The sequence below is a fragment of the Bos indicus genome, chromosome 15, assembly GCF_029378745.1.
Source record: "Bos indicus isolate NIAB-ARS_2022 breed Sahiwal x Tharparkar chromosome 15, NIAB-ARS_B.indTharparkar_mat_pri_1.0, whole genome shotgun sequence".
NCBI classification, from domain to species: Eukaryota; Metazoa; Chordata; class Mammalia; order Artiodactyla; family Bovidae; genus Bos; species Bos indicus.
In genome coordinates this window covers 5744579-5763613 of record NC_091774.1, presented here as the reverse complement: position 1 = coordinate 5763613, position 19035 = coordinate 5744579, and the positions used below count along the sequence as shown (strand labels likewise).

General features: G+C 34.9%; 1 protein-coding gene across 2 annotated transcripts in view; it reads left to right on the top strand.

Annotated features, from left to right (window-relative positions):
* DYNC2H1 (dynein cytoplasmic 2 heavy chain 1) overlaps positions 1–19035 on the top strand; it is a 397795-nt gene that overhangs the window by 66754 nt on the left and 312006 nt on the right. For both annotated transcript variants that reach the window (XM_070803297.1, XM_019975614.2), the window contains exons 31-40: positions 2036–2186; positions 4209–4414; positions 5710–5892; positions 6472–6654; positions 8550–8773; positions 9160–9275; positions 10566–10765; positions 11555–11819; positions 13602–13809; positions 18114–18243. In XM_070803297.1, the coding sequence (XP_070659398.1) occupies positions 2036–2186; positions 4209–4414; positions 5710–5892; positions 6472–6654; positions 8550–8773; positions 9160–9275; positions 10566–10765; positions 11555–11819; positions 13602–13809; positions 18114–18243 (1866 nt within the window). The remainder of the gene's footprint in view (positions 1–2035; positions 2187–4208; positions 4415–5709; positions 5893–6471; positions 6655–8549; positions 8774–9159; positions 9276–10565; positions 10766–11554; positions 11820–13601; positions 13810–18113; positions 18244–19035) is intronic.

The window sequence follows — 19035 nt, the reverse complement described above, 5'->3', positions numbered from 1 at the left end:
GTATATAAATGGATTGAATAGTATAATTGGCTACATGAATGTCTGGGACAGGTTACTGTGTACTGTTTATTCAGTTCTCTAAAGACATCTTTGTGAGGACCTGAAATAATCAGGTGGAGAAAGCACTTTCTGGTCTGGGAGGGAGGCAGCATAATAAAGTGGAAAGAATCTGACTTACCTTGGTTCGAATCCTATCTTTGGAGTGATTCTTTTGGCCACTTAGTTAAGAGGGTGTAATAACACCTCCATGGCAACTCATTTTGAAGGTTAGATTTTATTAGTGGAGCAGCACCGTTGCTGCTGCTGCTGCTGTCGCTTCAGTCGTGTCCGACTCTGTGCGACCCCATAGACGGCAGCCCACCAGGCTCCCCCGTCCCTGGGATTCTCCAGGCAAGAACACGAGTGGGTTGCCATTTCCTTCTCCAATGCATGAAAAGTGACCATTATATTTTAGGCAATTAAAATCTTAGTGTCTGTTCAGGTATCTGAATGGTAATGTGACATGAGAATTAGTCAAGACTAATGTCTTGAGTATCATTTCTGTGTTAGTCTCTCATAGAAATTGTATAGCAGACTGTTAAAAATTGAGATATTGATGTGCACTTATTTATAACACAGAAATTCAGTAGTACTGCCTGAATGAAAATCCATATATATACATATTAGTTTTGAGGTGGCATGTGAGCATTTTCATATGAAAATTAAAAAGCAGAGTCTTTTCTTACAAAGCAAATTTGGATTTGTTTAAATACTTTCCAGTCCAGTTCAGTCACTCAGTCATGTCTGACTCTGCGACCCCATGGACTGTAGCATGCCAGGCTTCCCTGTCCATCACCAGCTCCCAGAGCTTACTCAAACTCCTGTCCATCGAGTTGGTGATGCCAATCAACCATCTCATCCTCTGTCATCCCCTTTTCCTCCTGCTTTCAATCTTTCGCAGCATCAGGGTCTTTTCCAGTGAGTCAGTTCTTCACATCAGATGGCCAAAGTAAATGCTTTACCATATACTTGATTAATTAAATGTTTTACCATATACTTGATTAAAGAAGCTGGTGAGTTTTGTACTACAAAGTATGAGAGATGACTTTGCCCTGGAAAGTTACTAATTGATTTTCTTTTTTGTTAAAGAACTTGATGTGGTACTTATATAATGTTCTGACTTAGAGCAAACAGCAGCTTAGCCTGCTATATTGTTTTAAAATGTCTATATAGATAATGAATTCATTTGAGAAATAGAGGCATTTAATGATGTTTTCTGGATGCTAAAAGGTAAATATAAGAAAAAGACAATCTGTTTAGTAGTAATTGGTCAGTAAGTTTTGTGCTTTATATGATGATGAATGGTTCATGTCTGTAGTTTAAAGGAGGGTCCTTTTCCATCTAAGAACTGTATCAAAGTATTTTAAAATATGGTTTCAAAATCTGGTATTTAAATGTATCATTTGCTTTATCAGTAACCTTGCTATATAAATTATATTACAGAAATCAAACAGCATTAATAGTTCATGTTTTATGTGAACATGAAGATGATCTATATTTAGTGTCTATTTATGGGGATTAGATTGAACGATTAATACAAATCTTGTTTTAAGATAAAATTGATATTTTGAAATTGTAGACTTCAGTGGTATACTGAGAGATTATTTTCGAATGCTACAAGATTACTCTTTTTATTAAATAGGATTAAATATTCTGATATCTTTGCTGGTTAACAGAAGCCATTTATGAAGAGAGTCAGGGGAAGAAAGTACAAAGGCACTTAGGTTATAATAAGCTTAGTGGGTTCAAAGGCCCAAAAATAGGCCTACAGAAGAATAGTGAGAGATGATTTCTGAGAAGTAGGCTTCAGCTGCATCACACAGTGCTTTTCCTACAAATGTATTACTCTATTAATATTTGAGGTGCCAGTAAGACATTCATGTAGGGAGATCCAATATGTAATTGGAAATTTGGAAAGGGGTATCTTTCCTTACATTTATAAAATATTTCTAAATAAATTCACCTTTTAAAAATAATTTTTCTCTTTATTCATTAGATATTATGCTTGGCAGAACAGATTAAATTCACTGAAGATGTAGAAAATGCTATCAAAGATCATAGTCTTCATCAGATTGAAACACAGCTGGTAAATAAGTTGGAGCACTATACTAACATTGATACAATTTCTGAGGATCCAGGGAATACTGGTATGGAAAAATGTTCCATTGTTTCCTGACTTTTGTTATTTGAACATTTCTTTTAGTATTCTATCTTAATTTATCTATTGTGCTTTTGTCTGTCAATCAATCAATAATCTGTCTATTTTGGAGGTTAATTTAGGAATTATAGATATATTTAACTTTTATATTGTACTTGGAATCAATAATTTATTGTTTTTAATGGAATGTAGAAATCTTACCATTGTATAGATTTCTTTATCCTCCCCTTTTTATGTTATTTTCAATGTGTATAGATATTTATCTATATCTATATATTATATATTGGATATACATTTATCTATGTGTATGTGTGTGTGTATATATATATATATATATATAAATATAGGTATTTATCTATATACATTGAAAACTCCATGAGAGTCTAACTTTTCCTTTAACCATCACCTGTATTTCAGAGGACCTGAGAATAGTTTATTGTATTTAGATTCTTACCATTTCTGTTGGCCATCCTTCATCTTGGTTTCTTCCGGTGTTTATCTTTGTTTGAAGAATTTCCTTTAGTCTTTCTTTTATAGCATGTTTGCTGAATATGAATCTTACAGATTTCCTTCACTTGAGAATTATCTTCATTTCACCTTTATTATCTTTTCTGATGTGAGTTGGTTTTTTTTTTTTTTGGTTCTTTTCATGTTGAATGATTTCAGATTGTATCCTGGACATTTTGAATATTGCGTTACAAAAATCTTAAAAGTGAAAGTGAAGTCGCTCAGTTGTGTCCGACTCTTTGCGACCCCATGGCCTGTAGCCTATCAGGCTTCTCAGTCCAAGGGATTTTCCAGGCAAGAATGCTGGAGTGGGTTACCATTTCCTTCTCCAGGGGATCTTCCCGACCCAGGGATTGAACCCGGGTATCCCGTATTGTAGGCAGATGCTTTACCTTCTGAGCCACCGGGGAAGTCAATAATCTTAGTGTTATTTAAATTTTCCGGATAGTGTTGATATTTTTCTGTGAGCAAGTGCTCTCGTTAGGTTCAGCCCCAAGTTCCAGTCAGCCTTCTGTGGGCTGTGGGTCCCACGTCTGTTCTGTCTGTGCTGTGTTCTTCAGATCGTCGGACCTTTCCCACATGTGTGCCGCCTAGTGGCCAGTCATCAAAGTCCGATTTAATCTGCGCTTCAGGCTGGGTTCAGTTCTCTCATGAAGAAGTTTCCGGGGCGTCTCCCCAGGCTCCTCCTGCTCCGTGAACTCCCCAGGGTTCTGTTGTTCCCTCGGGCTACCCTTTTGACTTCCGGTCAGAGAGCAGGGCCTCCGTGTGCTCTCCCACACGCTTCCTGTGACTGGGCCCGTGTCTTGGACCAGCTGATGGAGAGAAGAGACAAAAGAGCAGTTTGGGTTTGCCTCCCTCTCTTGGGGTCATGACTCCTCTAATTTGAGAGGGCGGTTCTCTTCCTTCAGAGTTTTAGGCATTTCTGGGACTCAGCTGCCAGCGCTGTGGCTACGGGGAGACTCCATTTTTGCTTTTCAACTTGGAGGTAGAGGCCTTGTCCTTGAACTCTATCTGGTCACACCATTATGGTTTCTGGCAACGCTGAGTCCAGGTCCATGCATATAAGAGAGAAAAAAGGAAAAAGGTAAACTTACCACTGGTTTGGTTGTACTTCTGATTCTGCCCTTCCCCAATTTGCCTGATACTCTACTTTTGCAGAGTCCTAAAAAGCTGTTTAATGCAGGTTGTCTGTGTTTTATACCTGCATTCAGAGGGAAATCCAGGCTGAGAGTCCTTACTCCCTTGCAGAAGGAACCAGAACCCCTGTTTCACTGAATTTTTATACCTTAGTTTTTACACTCACTGTTCTTATTGGTGCATTTGACATTCTTTTGAGTTGCATGATGTATGTTACTGTACTGTTAAGATGGATTATGAAATTAAATGCACTAAGGAATCATATATATGTAAATTTGCTAAGGAATCATTCATATATATACATATAAAATGTTAAAGTACATAAATCACAGGCAACATTTTCACCAATTATTTTAATTGTGTACAGAATCTGGCATTTTGGAGCTTAAACTTAAAGCACTTATTCTTGATATTATCCATAATATTGATGTGGTGAAGCAGTTAAACCAAGTGCAAATTCATACAACTGAAGACTGGGCTTGGAAAAAACAAGTTAGATTCTATATGAAAAGTGATCACACATGTTATGTTCAAATGGTGGATTCTGAACTTCAGTATACTTATGAATACCAGGTATGTGTTGTGGTAGAAATGTTTAATTTTTCCAGTTAGGAATTATTTACTTTAAAGGAAATTTGCTATTGAATGAAAAAGTTATTTTAATTTTAGTTGTAACTTTTGTTTGTGTTATTGTCTTTTAATTTCATTATAATTAGAAAGATGTTATATTGGAAAAATTCTATTTACAAAAAAGTTAAAATAATGGCAGTGTTGTGCTGATTTCTCTAAATGTGCCATTTCTTGAAGTAGTATTTATTTATGTAGACTGAAATATATCTCTAATCCAAAGAGAAGTGAATATTAGGCAACCTCGGTAGAAGCAATTTGGTTTGTGTCTCCTTTTACGAGGCCAAAATTAGTTAATATGTTAAAGTATGTTTGTTAAATATCTTCAGTTTGCAAGGTAAAAGAATTTTAAAACAAATAATGTAATCTATTCTCAAAAAATCCATCTGTATGCTCTTTGCCTTTTTCCATCATAGTGAATCAGTCATCAGGATACATTTGACATCTATGTTAATAAGCATATGTCAGGAGAGTTGCCTGCTGGCTCTTTCAAAAAGGAAATGAATTTTGAGACCCAAATCTGTCCACTTAAATTAAGGAAAAAACTCTATAAAATGCAATTTGAATTTGAATCTACTTTTTGAGAATTATTTGATAATTTAAGATTATTAATTTCATAAGGAATTTTTCAAATTAATTATACTTTGAGATTTCCAAAGTAGTTCTGATTTGTGAAGATTGTAAGATTCAAGGAATTTTAAAATACAAAATAGAATGATTATTGTATGCAATTGTATTGAGTTGTATTGGAAAGTGTGTAATTGTATACAGTTTTTGAATTTATCTGCCTTCGAGGTATATATTTGTGACATTATCAAGAACTTGATTGGGGGATATATACATGGTGTGTGTGTGTGTGTGTGTATGTATGTGTATATATATATATATATATATATGGCTGAGTCCCTTCACTGTTCACCTGAAACTGTCACAACATTATTAATTGGCTATACCCCAATACAAAATTTTTTGGTGTTAAAAAACAAAAAAGAACTTGAGAGACTATATGGAAAACCTAACAGTTTATCAATTGAGGATAGAATAAAATGCATGCTTAAATTAAAATAACTAAGTTTAATTCCATTTTGTGCTTTAGAAAGTTTCTTTACTAAAGTATTTTTTAGTAAACAACTTTAAACTTTTGTTGCCTTTTAGACTTTTTAACTAGAATCTCTCACTATATGATATTTGTAATGTTGAATAGAATATGAATGTTTGAAATTTATATTTCTCTTATATAGGGTAATGCTCCCAAGCTGGTTTATACTCCTCTGACAGACAAGTGCTACCTAACTCTCACTCAAGCCATGAAGATGGGACTTGGAGGAAATCCTTATGGTCCAGCTGGAACTGGAAAAACTGAATCAGTAAAGGCTTTAGGTGGACTTCTTGGAAGACAAGTTTTAGTTTTCAATTGTGATGAGGTAGAATAAATAATTGTCAAACTATGTAATAGTGTCTTAGATGTTTGAAATAGTTTTTACATATTTATATATAGGAAATGCTATATTTTAAATCACTGTACTTCTGAAAATGAAATTTGTTTTGAGACGTTAAATGGAGAGAGGTTGCATACAGAATAGTCTAAAAACTTTTCTAAAGATAACTATTACAAGAAATAATTTTAAATATTGAATGAAGATTTATGTTAGAGTGTAGAGAAACACTTTTTGTAAGGAGAATAGTGAAGATAGAAGGAGAAAATCTTAAATTTATTAAAAGTACCATTTTCAGAGCATGTGTAGGATTTATATTTTGACTTAAAGAATAACTAAAACAAAATCTTTAGTTCTTGTGCTTTTCAGAATGCTTTCACATGAATTATTTTGTTTATTCCTTGAAACCACCCTAGTTTTTGAAAGAATAGCTATTTATTAATAAAGAACCAAAGAGGCATAGATGGGTGAAATGATCATCTTCTCACTAAATGATATAAAGTATTGGATTATTATTAGAGTTTTTAATTATGTTTAATGAATATAATTTTAATTGTTATTTTTAAGGGCATCGATGTGAAGTCAATGGGACGAATATTTGTTGGCTTGGTAAAGTGTGGGGCCTGGGGTTGTTTTGATGAATTCAATAGACTGGAAGAATCTGTACTGTCTGCAGTTTCTATGCAAATCCAGACAATTCAAGATGCTTTGAAGAATCATAGAACTGTGTGTGAGCTGCTTGGCAAGGAGGTATAGCTACATCAGAAATTTAAAGAATTAAAATATTTTATAAGACTTTGTGTTACCCATACTCAGGCAAATAGTCTGTCTTTATTGCTTCTGGCACCCTTGTTTCTAATTTGTGACCAGTGTGTTAAACCTTTTTACCTGTGAATTGTCTCTGAATTTCTCACCTTTTTTTGGTCCCATTTCCACTATTTACTTTCAAACTTTCAGTATTGAATAATCCAGTTATAATAATATTTGCTAACATTTATCAAACACTCTATGCTCTCACTGTGCTTAATGCTTTTATATTTTGTTTTACTTAATGCTCACCACAGTTCTTTGAGTTAGGTACTGTTATATTTTTTTCACTTTATGGATAAGGAAACTACAGCTTGATAAGTTAGCATAATAGTGGTGCTGGAATTTGAACTCAGGTCTGTGTCTAATTCTGAAATTCATGTTTTTAATCACTATTCTATATGAATCTTAATAAACATTTAACTATTCTGCTGCTGCTTACTTCTCCACATAGGAAATATACATTCATGTCATTAGAATGTAAACTTATTTGTATATAAAATATAGATTTCTCTCTCTATATGTAATGGTGAACACACTGGACGTGGAAAGAACTGTGAAATTATCCTCTTCTCCATAATGACATTTTCACAATACAAGTTTTTCAGGGTAGGCCAAGTAGAACCAATTCTAAATTTCTTGTAACTTCTGAGTTTACAGGAGTAAAATTTAAATGTTTATACTCTTTCTTCACAAAGAAAAGAGAAACTATTAAGTTTTTAACCTTTTACCATCAAAATTTATTTTTTCCCCTGTTCATTTTTGTCATTTCCTCCTCTTAGAAAGAAAAATTGTCCTTTTTGCCAACCCAAGCTAAATTTTCCATCTATACTTTGGGATCTGCTTCCCAGGGACTTTCTCTGCAGTTATTCCTGTCCTCCTTCTTCCCATGTCTCATTGGCTTTAAACATAATCACATAATTTCCCTTCTAAATGATGTACAATATTATATATACTAATACTGTAGTATACTATTTAGTATAATTAAAACACAAGCAAAGTGAAAGTGAAATTGCTCAGTTGTATCTGACTCTCTATGATCCCATGGACTGTAGCCTACCAGTCTCCTCAGTCTGTGGAATTTTGCAGGCAAGAATACTGGAGTGAGTTGCCATTTCCTTCTCCAGGGGATCTTCCCGACCCAGGGATCGAACCCAGGTCTCCCGCATTGCAGGCAGACGCTTTACCATCTGAGCCACCAGGGAAGCCCAAAACATAAGCAAACCTTCCCTTAATTCATCTTTTCTTCCACCATTCTCTTTTTCTTTTCTTTCCTTTATAGCCAGATTTTTTACTCTAGGTATTTCTGCTTCATTGTTGTTCATTCATTGTTTACACATTATAATTCTAATTTTATATTCTTACTGCTTAGTTGAAAATACTCCCACTAGATACTCTCAAGATATTTTACTCTTCACTGTCATAGCATATATTAACTATAATTGCTTGACTGTAGTATTCAATAGACTATAAACTCCAAAAGAGCATGAACTGTTACTGACTTTAATTCAGAGTTGTGTTGTCTCTGTGTACTTAAGAAAGCACCTAACACAAGGAAGGCTTTTAGTAGACATAATATTGAATAAATGGACAAACTGGTTACCGTCACTGAAACTTTTCAGCCTCAAAAAACTGATTATAAAGAATCTCTATAAAGTAGTATAGTTCCTAAGGAGTTTATTATATGTTGAGTAGATGTTTAGCACCCTAGTGGTTACTTTTTGCTAAGGTATAAGATGTGTGTGTAGAAGTATGTCACAATAAAACTTCTATTGGCAATATATTTTATAGTTACAGTTTCAAATACTTGATGCCTGTGTTTTAAATTAATATTTCAGGTAGAAATAAATTCTAATTCTGGAATCTTTATCACTATGAATCCTGCTGGAAAAGGCTATGGTGGAAGACAAAAACTGCCTGATAATCTTAAACAACTTTTTAGGCCAGTAGCCATGTCTCGTCCAGACAATGAGCTTATTGCAGAAGTTATTCTCTATTCAGAAGGCTTTAAAGATGCTAAAGTGTTGGGCAGAAAATTGGTAGCTATCTTCAATCTATCCAGGTGAGTTTTCTTGTTTTAAATTTTGAAATACTTTGTGTCTCCAATGATTGGTCATGGTTATTAATGACCATTTTCCACATTTGTCTAATTATATTGTACCTCAGGTATAGATAGGAAAGATTTTAGTTTGAATAACAAAAATGTCTGGCTCAAAAGTACTTGTTTTTAAATACTATTGATTTAATTTCACTTTTTTCCTGTAAAACATATTTAATGGAGTACTCTAGTTAAATGATATTTACTAAACTAAACTAAATTTCTGATTTACTAAACTAATTTTCTGATTTCTATGTGTTAGTAGTTGGATTCTGTATCTTTTAGTATGATAATAAAATGAATTTCTTATAGCTATTTGATGCTTTATGATTTCCATGTCTTTACTTAAGGGAACTTTTGACACCTCAGCAACATTATGATTGGGGTTTGAGAGCTTTGAAAACAGTTCTGAGAGGAAGTGGAAATCTTCTTAGACAGCTGAAGAAAACTAGTGTTAAACAAAATGGTATGATTCATTATTTCAATTATAATCTCACTTTTTAAAGTAAGTTTTAATTTAGTATAGTTTTAGATTTATATAAAAGGTATACATATAATATAGAGGGCTTCTGAATTTTATGCCCCTCCAGTTTCTCCTGTGTTAACATATTAGTATGATACATTTAGTAATTCTAATGAACCAATGTTGATTCATTATTTTTTAATAAAGTCCATAATTTTTCCAGATTTTTCATGATTTTTACTTCATGTCCCATCATAACTTTTAAACATGCATTAAATCTTAAACATTTGCAGTATATAGAAGAATAGTCTAGTCCACTTGTTCTCAATCCTTAATGTGAATTAGAATCACCTAGAGGCTTGTTAGAACAAAGATTTTTGGATCCTACCCTCAAAGTTCCTGATTTGGTAAGTCTGGAATAGTGTCTGAAAATTTATATAGTCTTAAAACAGGAACAGAAACCTTAGAAAAACATGGAGATTTTTTCTTTCAAGGAGATAGTATACCAAACAAAATTATCCTTTTAAAGAGATATTTTAAGATTTCAAAAAAATGCCTTTCAGCCTAAGAATAATTTTAGATTTATTAAAGTTGCAAAGTTGGCATTTCCATTGTTTCATCTTATTTGTTGTTGTTTAGTCGCAAAATCATGTCTGATTTTTTTATGACCCTGTGGACTGTAGCCCACCAGGCTCCTTTGTCCATGGAATTTTCCAGGCAAGAATACCGGAGTGGGTTGCCATTTCCTTCTTCAGGGGATCTTCCTGACCCTTGGATTGAACCTGTGTCTCCTGCTCTGGCAGGTGGATTACAGGCAGATCTTTACCACGATGCCGCCTTTACTGTGGTACATTTGTCAAAACTGAGAAACTAAGGCTGATACATGAGTATTAACTAAATTTCAGACTTCATTTGCACTTCACCTGTTTTATCACTGACGTCCTCTTTCTGTTCCAAGATTGACTCCAGGGTGCCATGTGGCACTAAGTTGTCATGTCTCCTTGGTGTACTCTGCTCCGTGACAGTTTCTCAGTCTGTTTTTGTTTTTATTAATTAAAGTCTGGGTACCCTGGAATTCAGATTTTATGGAAAAGTGTTCATAACTCAGTAATACTTGTTTTTCAGCAGTTAAAAGATAGTTGAGTAAGCTTGCTAATTAACATAATAGCATATACCATAAATGTTACTAAATTCTAGTACGTAAGTTAATTACTAACAATGCGTATCAAGGCACTTAAAAACTTTACAGTCATTAGATTCATAACTAGTTTTAAAATGAAACTTTTTTTCTAGTTAATGAAAGTCATATTGTGGTACAAGCGCTGAGACTTAATACAATGTCAAAGTTTACATTTGCTGATTGCACTCGGTTTGATGCACTGATTAAAGATGTGTTTCCTGGAATTGACTTTAAAGAAGTAGAATATGATGAACTGAGTGCTGCACTAAAGCAAGTCTTTGAGGAGGCCAATTATGAAATCATATCCAATCAGGTAACTGTCAAGAATACTTCATAATATATTGATCCTTTCTCCTGGTTAATTTTTATTAACTATCTTTATCCTTTATTTTTCAGCTTATCTTTCATCTTTCAGTTTAAATCTTACTCACTCTTTGAAGCCTTCCCTAATTTTCATATCTAAATTAGATCCCCTTGCTGTGTGTTTTCTTTACCTTTGTAATATATACATTTTAATGTTCAATTGGATGATTAATATTGATTCTCTCCCACCAGATAGTTGTCTCCATGAAAAGTGGGATCCATGTCTTTTTTACTATTTTATTCCTAGTGCCTATAATGGAGTCTGGCACTAATATCAATAGATCCATCATATGTATTTTTGATAGTTGATTATATATGATTTAAACTTTGACAGTGTCTTAGAAGAACTTCACTTTAGTAGGTCTTTTTATGAAGCAAAAATGAATGTTCAAAATGAATATCTTTTCCTCAGGATTTTTGTTTTTTTGAAGAGAGGTTATAAATGAATGAATGAATTAGCAAAGTGAATAAAATATTGAATATATTTTGTTTGAATAAATGAGGGAAGACAACAGTGAACATTTGATAACTTGCTTCTTTTAAAGAAATATGAAATTAAAGATCATGTTGTGTGTTCAGATTTATTTCATGGTTCTTTTATTTAAGGCTTTATCCTCCATTGAAGAAATAAAAGGTTTAATTTATATGTTTGAAATAGAACAACTGTTACAGATTGAAAGTGAAGCTGTGTATGATTGTACATGGTAAATCGTATATGAACATATTTCTTTTCTACTAGATCAAGAAGGCTTTAGAATTATATGAACAGTTACGCCAGAGGATGGGAGTTGTTATTGTTGGCCCAAGTGGTGCTGGAAAATCTACTCTTTGGAGAATGTTAAGGGCAGCACTTTGTAAAACTGGCAGAGTGGTAAAACAGTATACCATGAATCCCAAAGCTATGCCTAGACATCAGTTACTAGGCCATATTGACATGGATACAAGGGAATGGTCTGATGGTGTTTTGACAAATAGTGCTCGTCAAGTAGTTCGAGAACCTCAAGGTTGGTCTCTGTTGTGTGACTCATTGATTTATTTTTAGAGGATGTTAGAACTTGTCTGTAATTCTGTCTTTTTTGAGTCTTATACATGACTATAACCTGCTGTATCATGATCTACATTGATATTTTACTTTGGAGGGTCCAAAGACATGTTATCGTTTTTATCTGTATTCTATAGCAAAACTTTTATTATAATAGAAACTCCCAAGTAATCTGGGTAAATTGTGGTTCATAACTAGATTAATCTATTGAATAAATACAATATCTTTGCTTAATTGATATTGTAATGCCTCATAAATAAGCAAATTGACAAATTTTTATTTGGGATTAAAATTTGTGTGTGTACATGAACTTACCACTTTGAATACACTGCTTTCAAGAATTTTGAAAATTTAAGTCTTATGATAGTAGGCTTCTGGTCTAAATTTTTGGCTTGGTATTTAACAGAATTTTTAGTCGAAATCTAAGAAGACTCCCTACTTTTTGTTAGGTCACAATTTAACAACTTGCTCACTGCTTCTCCCCTTTGAAGTTACCCTTTTATATATAAAAGAGATTTGACAGTGGTGTATTTTTTACTTCTCATGTGGGACACTGAAATGTAGCTTTCTCATATTTTCTTAAAGCACTATTACATAGAAAGCATTCTATGTAATACATAGAATACATATTCTAATGACATGGTGGAAGACAAAATGTAAAGAATATCTCACAAGCTTGTGGAAATAGAAATACCTAGGTCTTGCTTAAAGCTCAACATTCAGAAAACTAAGATCATGGCATCCAGTCCCATCACTTCAAGGCAAATAGATGGGGAAACAGTGGAAACAGTGTCAGACTTTATTTTGGGGGGCTCCAAAATCACTGCAGATGGTGATTGCAGCCATGAAATTAAAAGATGCTTATTCCTTGCAAGGAAAGTTAGGACCAACCTAGATAGCATATTGAAAAGCAGAGACATTACTTTGCCAACAAAGGTCTGTCCAGTTAAGGCTATGGTTTTTCCAGTGGTCATGTATGGATGTGAGAGTTGGACTATAAAGAAAGCTGAGCGCTGAAGAATTGATGCTTTTGAACTGTGGTGTTGGAGAAGACTCTTGAGAGTCCCTTGGACTGCAAGGAGATCCAACTAGTCCATCCTAAAGGATATCAGTCCTGGGTGTTCATTGGAAGGACTGATGTTGAAACTGAAACTCCAATACTTTGGCCACCTGATGCGAAGAGCCGACTCATTTGAAAAGACCCTGATGCTGGAGAAGTTGGAGGGCAGGAGGAGAAGGGGACGACAGAGGATGAGATGATTGGATGGCATCACCGACTCAATGGACATGGGTTTGGGTGAACTCCAGGAGTTAGTGATGGACAGGGAGGCCTGGTGTGCTGTGGTTCATGGGGTCACAAAGAGTCGGACACAACTGAGTGACTGAACTGAACTGAAGGTCTTGCAAACCATGTTTTCTTTTATTGAGATTTCAGTTCTGTATGTTCATTAAATAAACAGAGCCTTCAGTTCAGTTCAGTCACTCAGCCTTTACCATGGAGTATATCATTGAGTCTTTGTCCAGCTGAGCCAGGATTGCCTATGGGTTCTCCACACATTTGTAGTATAAATTCACATGAAAAACTTCAACTTGTTCAACTCTTTGTTCTTTATATTTGGCTTCAGAAATATAAAATAATATGAAAATTGCTTCTAAAGAATAATAGATAATTATTTTATTCTTTATTTTTAAATATTATTCTCCTTACGTTTATTTTGCTGTCTACGTTTTTGTTTGAAAATAGATGTTAGCTCATGGATAATCTGTGATGGTGATATTGATCCTGAATGGATAGAATCTCTGAATTCTGTTCTGGATGATAATCGATTACTCACTATGCCCAGTGGAGAAAGGATTCAGTTTGGCCAAAATGTTAACTTCTTATTTGAAACTCACGATTTAAGTTGTGCCTCACCAGCTACAATATCTAGAATGGGAATGATCTTTCTTAGGTAAGTGCGTTTGCATACATTGTGTTAGAATATTTTCAATTATTATTTTGGTTTCATAGCTAAGTGACATAAGTGATACATGAGTAACATGTGAATATTTGTTTTTTTCATTGTTTATTAACTTCTTTGTTACATTTTTATTCATTCAGAGTTCCTGTTTATTTAGTTGAATTATTTCAGCAGTATAGTGGTATCACAGGAGAAGGACATGGCAACCCACTCCAGTATTCTTGCCTAGAGAATCCTATGGACAGAGGAGCCTGGTGGGCTGCTGTCCATAGGGTTGCACAGAGTTGGACACAACTAAAGCCACTTAGCATGCATGCATGCATTGGAGAAGGAAATGGCAACCCACTCCAGTGTTTTTGCCTGGAGAATCCCAGGGACGGAGGAGCCTCGTGGGCTGCCGTCTCTGGGTTCACGCAGGGTTGGACACGACTGAAGCGACTTAGCAGCAGCAGCAGTAGTGGTATCACAATTACTAAATAATTACTTTTTGTTTGCATAAATGAAACAGCAAGTATTAATATTTGTTTTTCTTTTTTCTATAACTTTTCTTTAAATATTATGAATGAGTTCAGAGAAGTGAACATACTACTTATAAGCTGGAGGTTAATAATTTAAAGCTGAGTAGCAATATTTTAATCATAGAATTTTAGATTTATAGACTTTTAGAGTCGGACATGACTGAAGCGACTTAGCAGCAGCAGCAGAGCTAACCTAGGTTTAAATAGGTTAAAGATTTAATAGGATAAAGGAATGCATCAGCAGCCATAAGTACCACAGCCTCAACAACCTGGAGAAGGACATGATGTTGTTGAGCCAGAACCAGCAGACCTTCAGCTGGCAGGACGTCCTGATATATGAAGACCCCATCATCTGGTGGTCGGTCTTCAGCAGCACGCAGCACAAAATTGAGAAGCAGGACGATGCTGCACAGGAGGAGAGCGACAAGGAGGAGAGGGGGTGGGCCGTGAGGAAGGCTGGGTTGGAGTCCCCCTCCCTCAAGGTGAAGACCAAGCTCACCCAGAGAGAAGGCCCAGGACCGGCTCAAGGTGGGCTGGAGGTGGCCAAGCTGTGGGTCCAGGGCCAGGCTGAGACGGTGTAGCCCTTAGCAGTAGCAGATAGCAGCAGATGTTTTCAGACTTGGGATAAAACTGTGTAAACAAAAATCTGTATTTATATGGCAGAGAAGGTGTAGGACTGTTTGTGGCTGGCCCTGTTCTGGCATTAGTAGTCTTTGTAAACAACATTAAGTGTTTAAAAAGAGAAGGAAAAAGTGAATTGGGGAACACGCAACACCTGTTTTTTATTTTCTTTCCCTGGCAGAACTGTGTGGCTGCAGTTTGGAATCACTGTAGTTTAAGCTGTGGATGCGTGTGTGCAGCTGTCAACTCCTCGTACTGTATTTTATTGAACAAGTTTAAATAGGGCCTATTAAATGGCCTGATCTTTCATTTTACAAATTGGAAACCTCTTTATTTAATATTTCATTTCTTCTTGAGTGTATTTGGAAGAGACTTGAAGAGCAAAAGTAAACTAATTTTAGATTTCATCAACAGTAGTAAACATAGTGGCATATTTGAGCCAATTTCATTTCCCAGAATGAATTATTAAAAAGTTTACTTTTTGAATTTATGTTTTAGAATTTGATATTTATCAGTCTACAATGTTCTACTCTTTTAGAATCATTTGAAATGACTTTTGTTATCAAATTGATCCAGAATATTTCCAAAATTATTTAATTGCTTACTTCTTTGATAATATTGTAGGAAGAATTTATATTAAACTAGCCACAAACTCCCAATTAATATTTTGAGGTATTAATTATTATTTTTTAATTTAAATTTATTTATTTTAATTAGAGGCTAATTACTTTACAATATTGTATTGGTTTTGCCATACATCAACATGAATCCGCCACGGGTGTACACGTGTTCCCAATCAATAATATGGCATTGCGTTTATAGCTTTTGTAGCAGTATCTCACAGTTTATCTCATTTATTCATGTGTCCTCATAATCCTGTGAGAAAAATAGGATAAAAGGAAAGCTTATCATTAAATTTTAAAATATTTATTGAATGCCAGTTACATGTATGGTACGAATTTAGGCATTTTAAGAGAGTCAGCAAGAAAGGAGTAAAACTAACAATTATGAAGGGCTTGTATTTTTGCAGGGCTTATTTTTATAGAGCATACGTCTACATAGAGGAGATAGATAAATATAACAGCAATTATAAGCGAGAATGTTAATGTAATAAAGGTTAAGTAGAATGCCATTTGGAGAAGGCAATGGCATCCCACTCCAGTACTCTTGCCTGGAAAATCCCATGGGCGGAGGAGCCTGGTAGGCTGCAGTCCATGGGGTCGCTAGGAGTCGGACACGACTGAGCGACTTGCCTTTCACTTTTCACTTTCATGCATTGGAGAAGGAAATGGCAACCCACTCCAGTGTTCTTGCCTGGAGAATCCCAGGGACAGGGGAGCCTGGTGGGCTGCCATCTATGGGGTCGCACAGAGTCAGACACAACTGAAGCGACTTAGCAGCAGCAGCAGAATGCCATTGCTTTTTATCAGAAAAAAGACTCGTTGCTGTAGATGATTTGAAAATTGTTGGTGAACCACATATTGTTTGTGAGAGACATAATGAGTATTTGTGAGTTCATGTAAAACACAAATACTTGTTATTTTTAGTTTATTTTTGATTAACTTTGATTTTTAGGTTTTATTCATTTCTTCAGCAGATATTTTGCACTTGCTCTGCAGTAGGCCAAATGAGGACCTTTTAATAATGAAAGAGGATGCCATTTATTATGCTGGGATAACTGATATAAATCAAGATTGTCTTAGACAAACCAAGACGTGTAGTTGCCATAGGTACTAAGGAGATACTGTTGACAACAGTAGTTGTCCCTAGTAGCTCAGTTGGTAAAGAAGTTGCCTGCAGTGCAGGAGACCTGGGTTTGATCTAGAGTCAGGCAGATCCCCTGGAGAAGGAAATGGCAAACCACTCCAGTATTCTTGTCTGGAAAATCCCATGGACAGAGGAACCTGGCGGGCTACAGTCCATGGTTTGCAAGAGTCAGACACGACTTAGCCACTAAACCACCATTGACAGCAAAGACTTTATGTTGAAAAGAGTTTAGCAGCTTTCCTTTGTCTGTTTTGAGTGTATCCAATGTAATTTACATATTTACCTTTGATCTTTTATTTCTTTTCCTTATTAAACTGGATAGAAATGTGAGAGGAGAAATTCAAGGACTCAGTATTTACTCGTGTTACTGTGAAACACTGGTAGAGGACAGGAGAAATGACAGAATTGTGGGCCCTTGTAACTTCTAAAATTCTTAGTCTATAAGTTGTTTTTACTATAATTTTTATAAATGTGTAACATGTAATTCGGAGAAGGCAATGGCACCCCACTCCAGTACTCTTGCCTGGAAAATCCCATGGACAGAGGAGCCTGGTAGGCTGCAGTCCATGGGGTCGCTAAGAGTCGGACACGACTGAGCAACTTCACTTTCACTTTTCACTTTCATGCATTGGAGAAGGAAATGGCAACCCACTCCAGTGTTCTTGCCTGGAGAATCCCCGGGACGGGGGAGCCTGGTGGGCTGCCATCTATGGGGTTGCACAGTCAGACATGACTGAAGTGACTTAGCAGCAGCAGCAACATGTAATTTTGAATAAGATGTCAATATTATGTATAATTTCAAACATTGGATGTTACTCAAATAATTAAGTGCTTTGCTAAAAAATTTAGATTTTACTTTAGCGTGATTTTCAAGTTTCAGTAGTGGCATGGAATTTAGGTAGTCAGCTTTTTTGGAGATAGAGAAAAACAAAAAGTATTTTTAAAGATCTGCATTAAGATGCAGTGCAGCTTGTCTAATGTGCATTTGAGTCACCTAGGGATATTGTTAAAGCAAAGATTTTGCTTCATTAGGTCTAGAATGGTACTTGGGATTCTGTAGACCCCACTTTGGGTAGGAATGGTTTAGACCACTTTGTGGCTGACTTGTGGATGTGTAATTCTGCTTTAATTTATACTTACGATAGAGGTGAGGTTTATTTGGTTTGTTTTATAGAAAATGACATTATATATGTACACACACTTATTTGTGTTATATAAGTAGAAGTAGTGTATACGCACATACGTATACAGAAGTAACTAAAATGAACTCTTGTATACTAGCAGATAGGTGCATATGTAGAATAATGTTTATTGGAGCAGAAATTTATTTTGAAAGTAAATTTATGATTTACTCCTAAACAATTTTTAATGTTTGTTAATATGTTTCAGTGATGAAGAGACAGATCTTAATTCTCTGATAAAATCTTGGTTGAGGAATCAGCCACCTACATATAGGAATAATCTTGAAAACTGGATTGGGGATTATTTTGAAAAGGCATTACAATGGGTTCTAAAACAGGTAAGACAATTATAATATTCATAATTATGTAGGCAAAAAGTATGATAACTGACTGTTGCTTACATTTAACCACCTTTTAGTAGTGTTCTGACAGAATACGGGGGTTTAGTGAAGGGTAGGTGTCTTTCTTCACTGCTCTCCCACTGTATTTCATGGTATAACTTTTATTGTGTTAAGTCTTAAAATACTTTAATTCTTCCATCCATGATACCTTGCAACACTTACCTAAAAATCTTGAAAACTGCAATGCCATTTGACGTTTTACTAGCAAAATGATTTGTCTTTCTGCCCCATTTTACTGTGTCAACAAATACCTGCCTATATATCATGCTAAATATAATGACAGTATTAAAGTAGAGAAACATGATGAATTATTTATAATATTATTGAAACATTTGTTTATCTGGCAAAAATTAATTGCTTATCAGATAGATGCCCTTGATGAAACTTTGCCAGGTGAACATTAATAGGACAGTCCCTTTCACTGAGAAGGGATTGTGTCACAGAGGAAACTGACATGGAAAAAGATAATCACAATATAACAGGATGAAGAGAGAATTGCTGCCTTCCAGGAGAGTTTTAAAGGAAATGACATACAATTTTGAATTTGAAGCATGAATAGAAGTTTAGCATGCAAAGAAGACAATATTCATGTACTTACAGGATCTTTTCAGATTTTGATTTCTCTCATGTCATTGCTTGTATAAAAAAATAAACATAAAAATAGAGAAAATAAATAGCAATGAGTTTTTTTTTAAAGGTGATTGTGAACTTAATTTAGAGGTCAATACT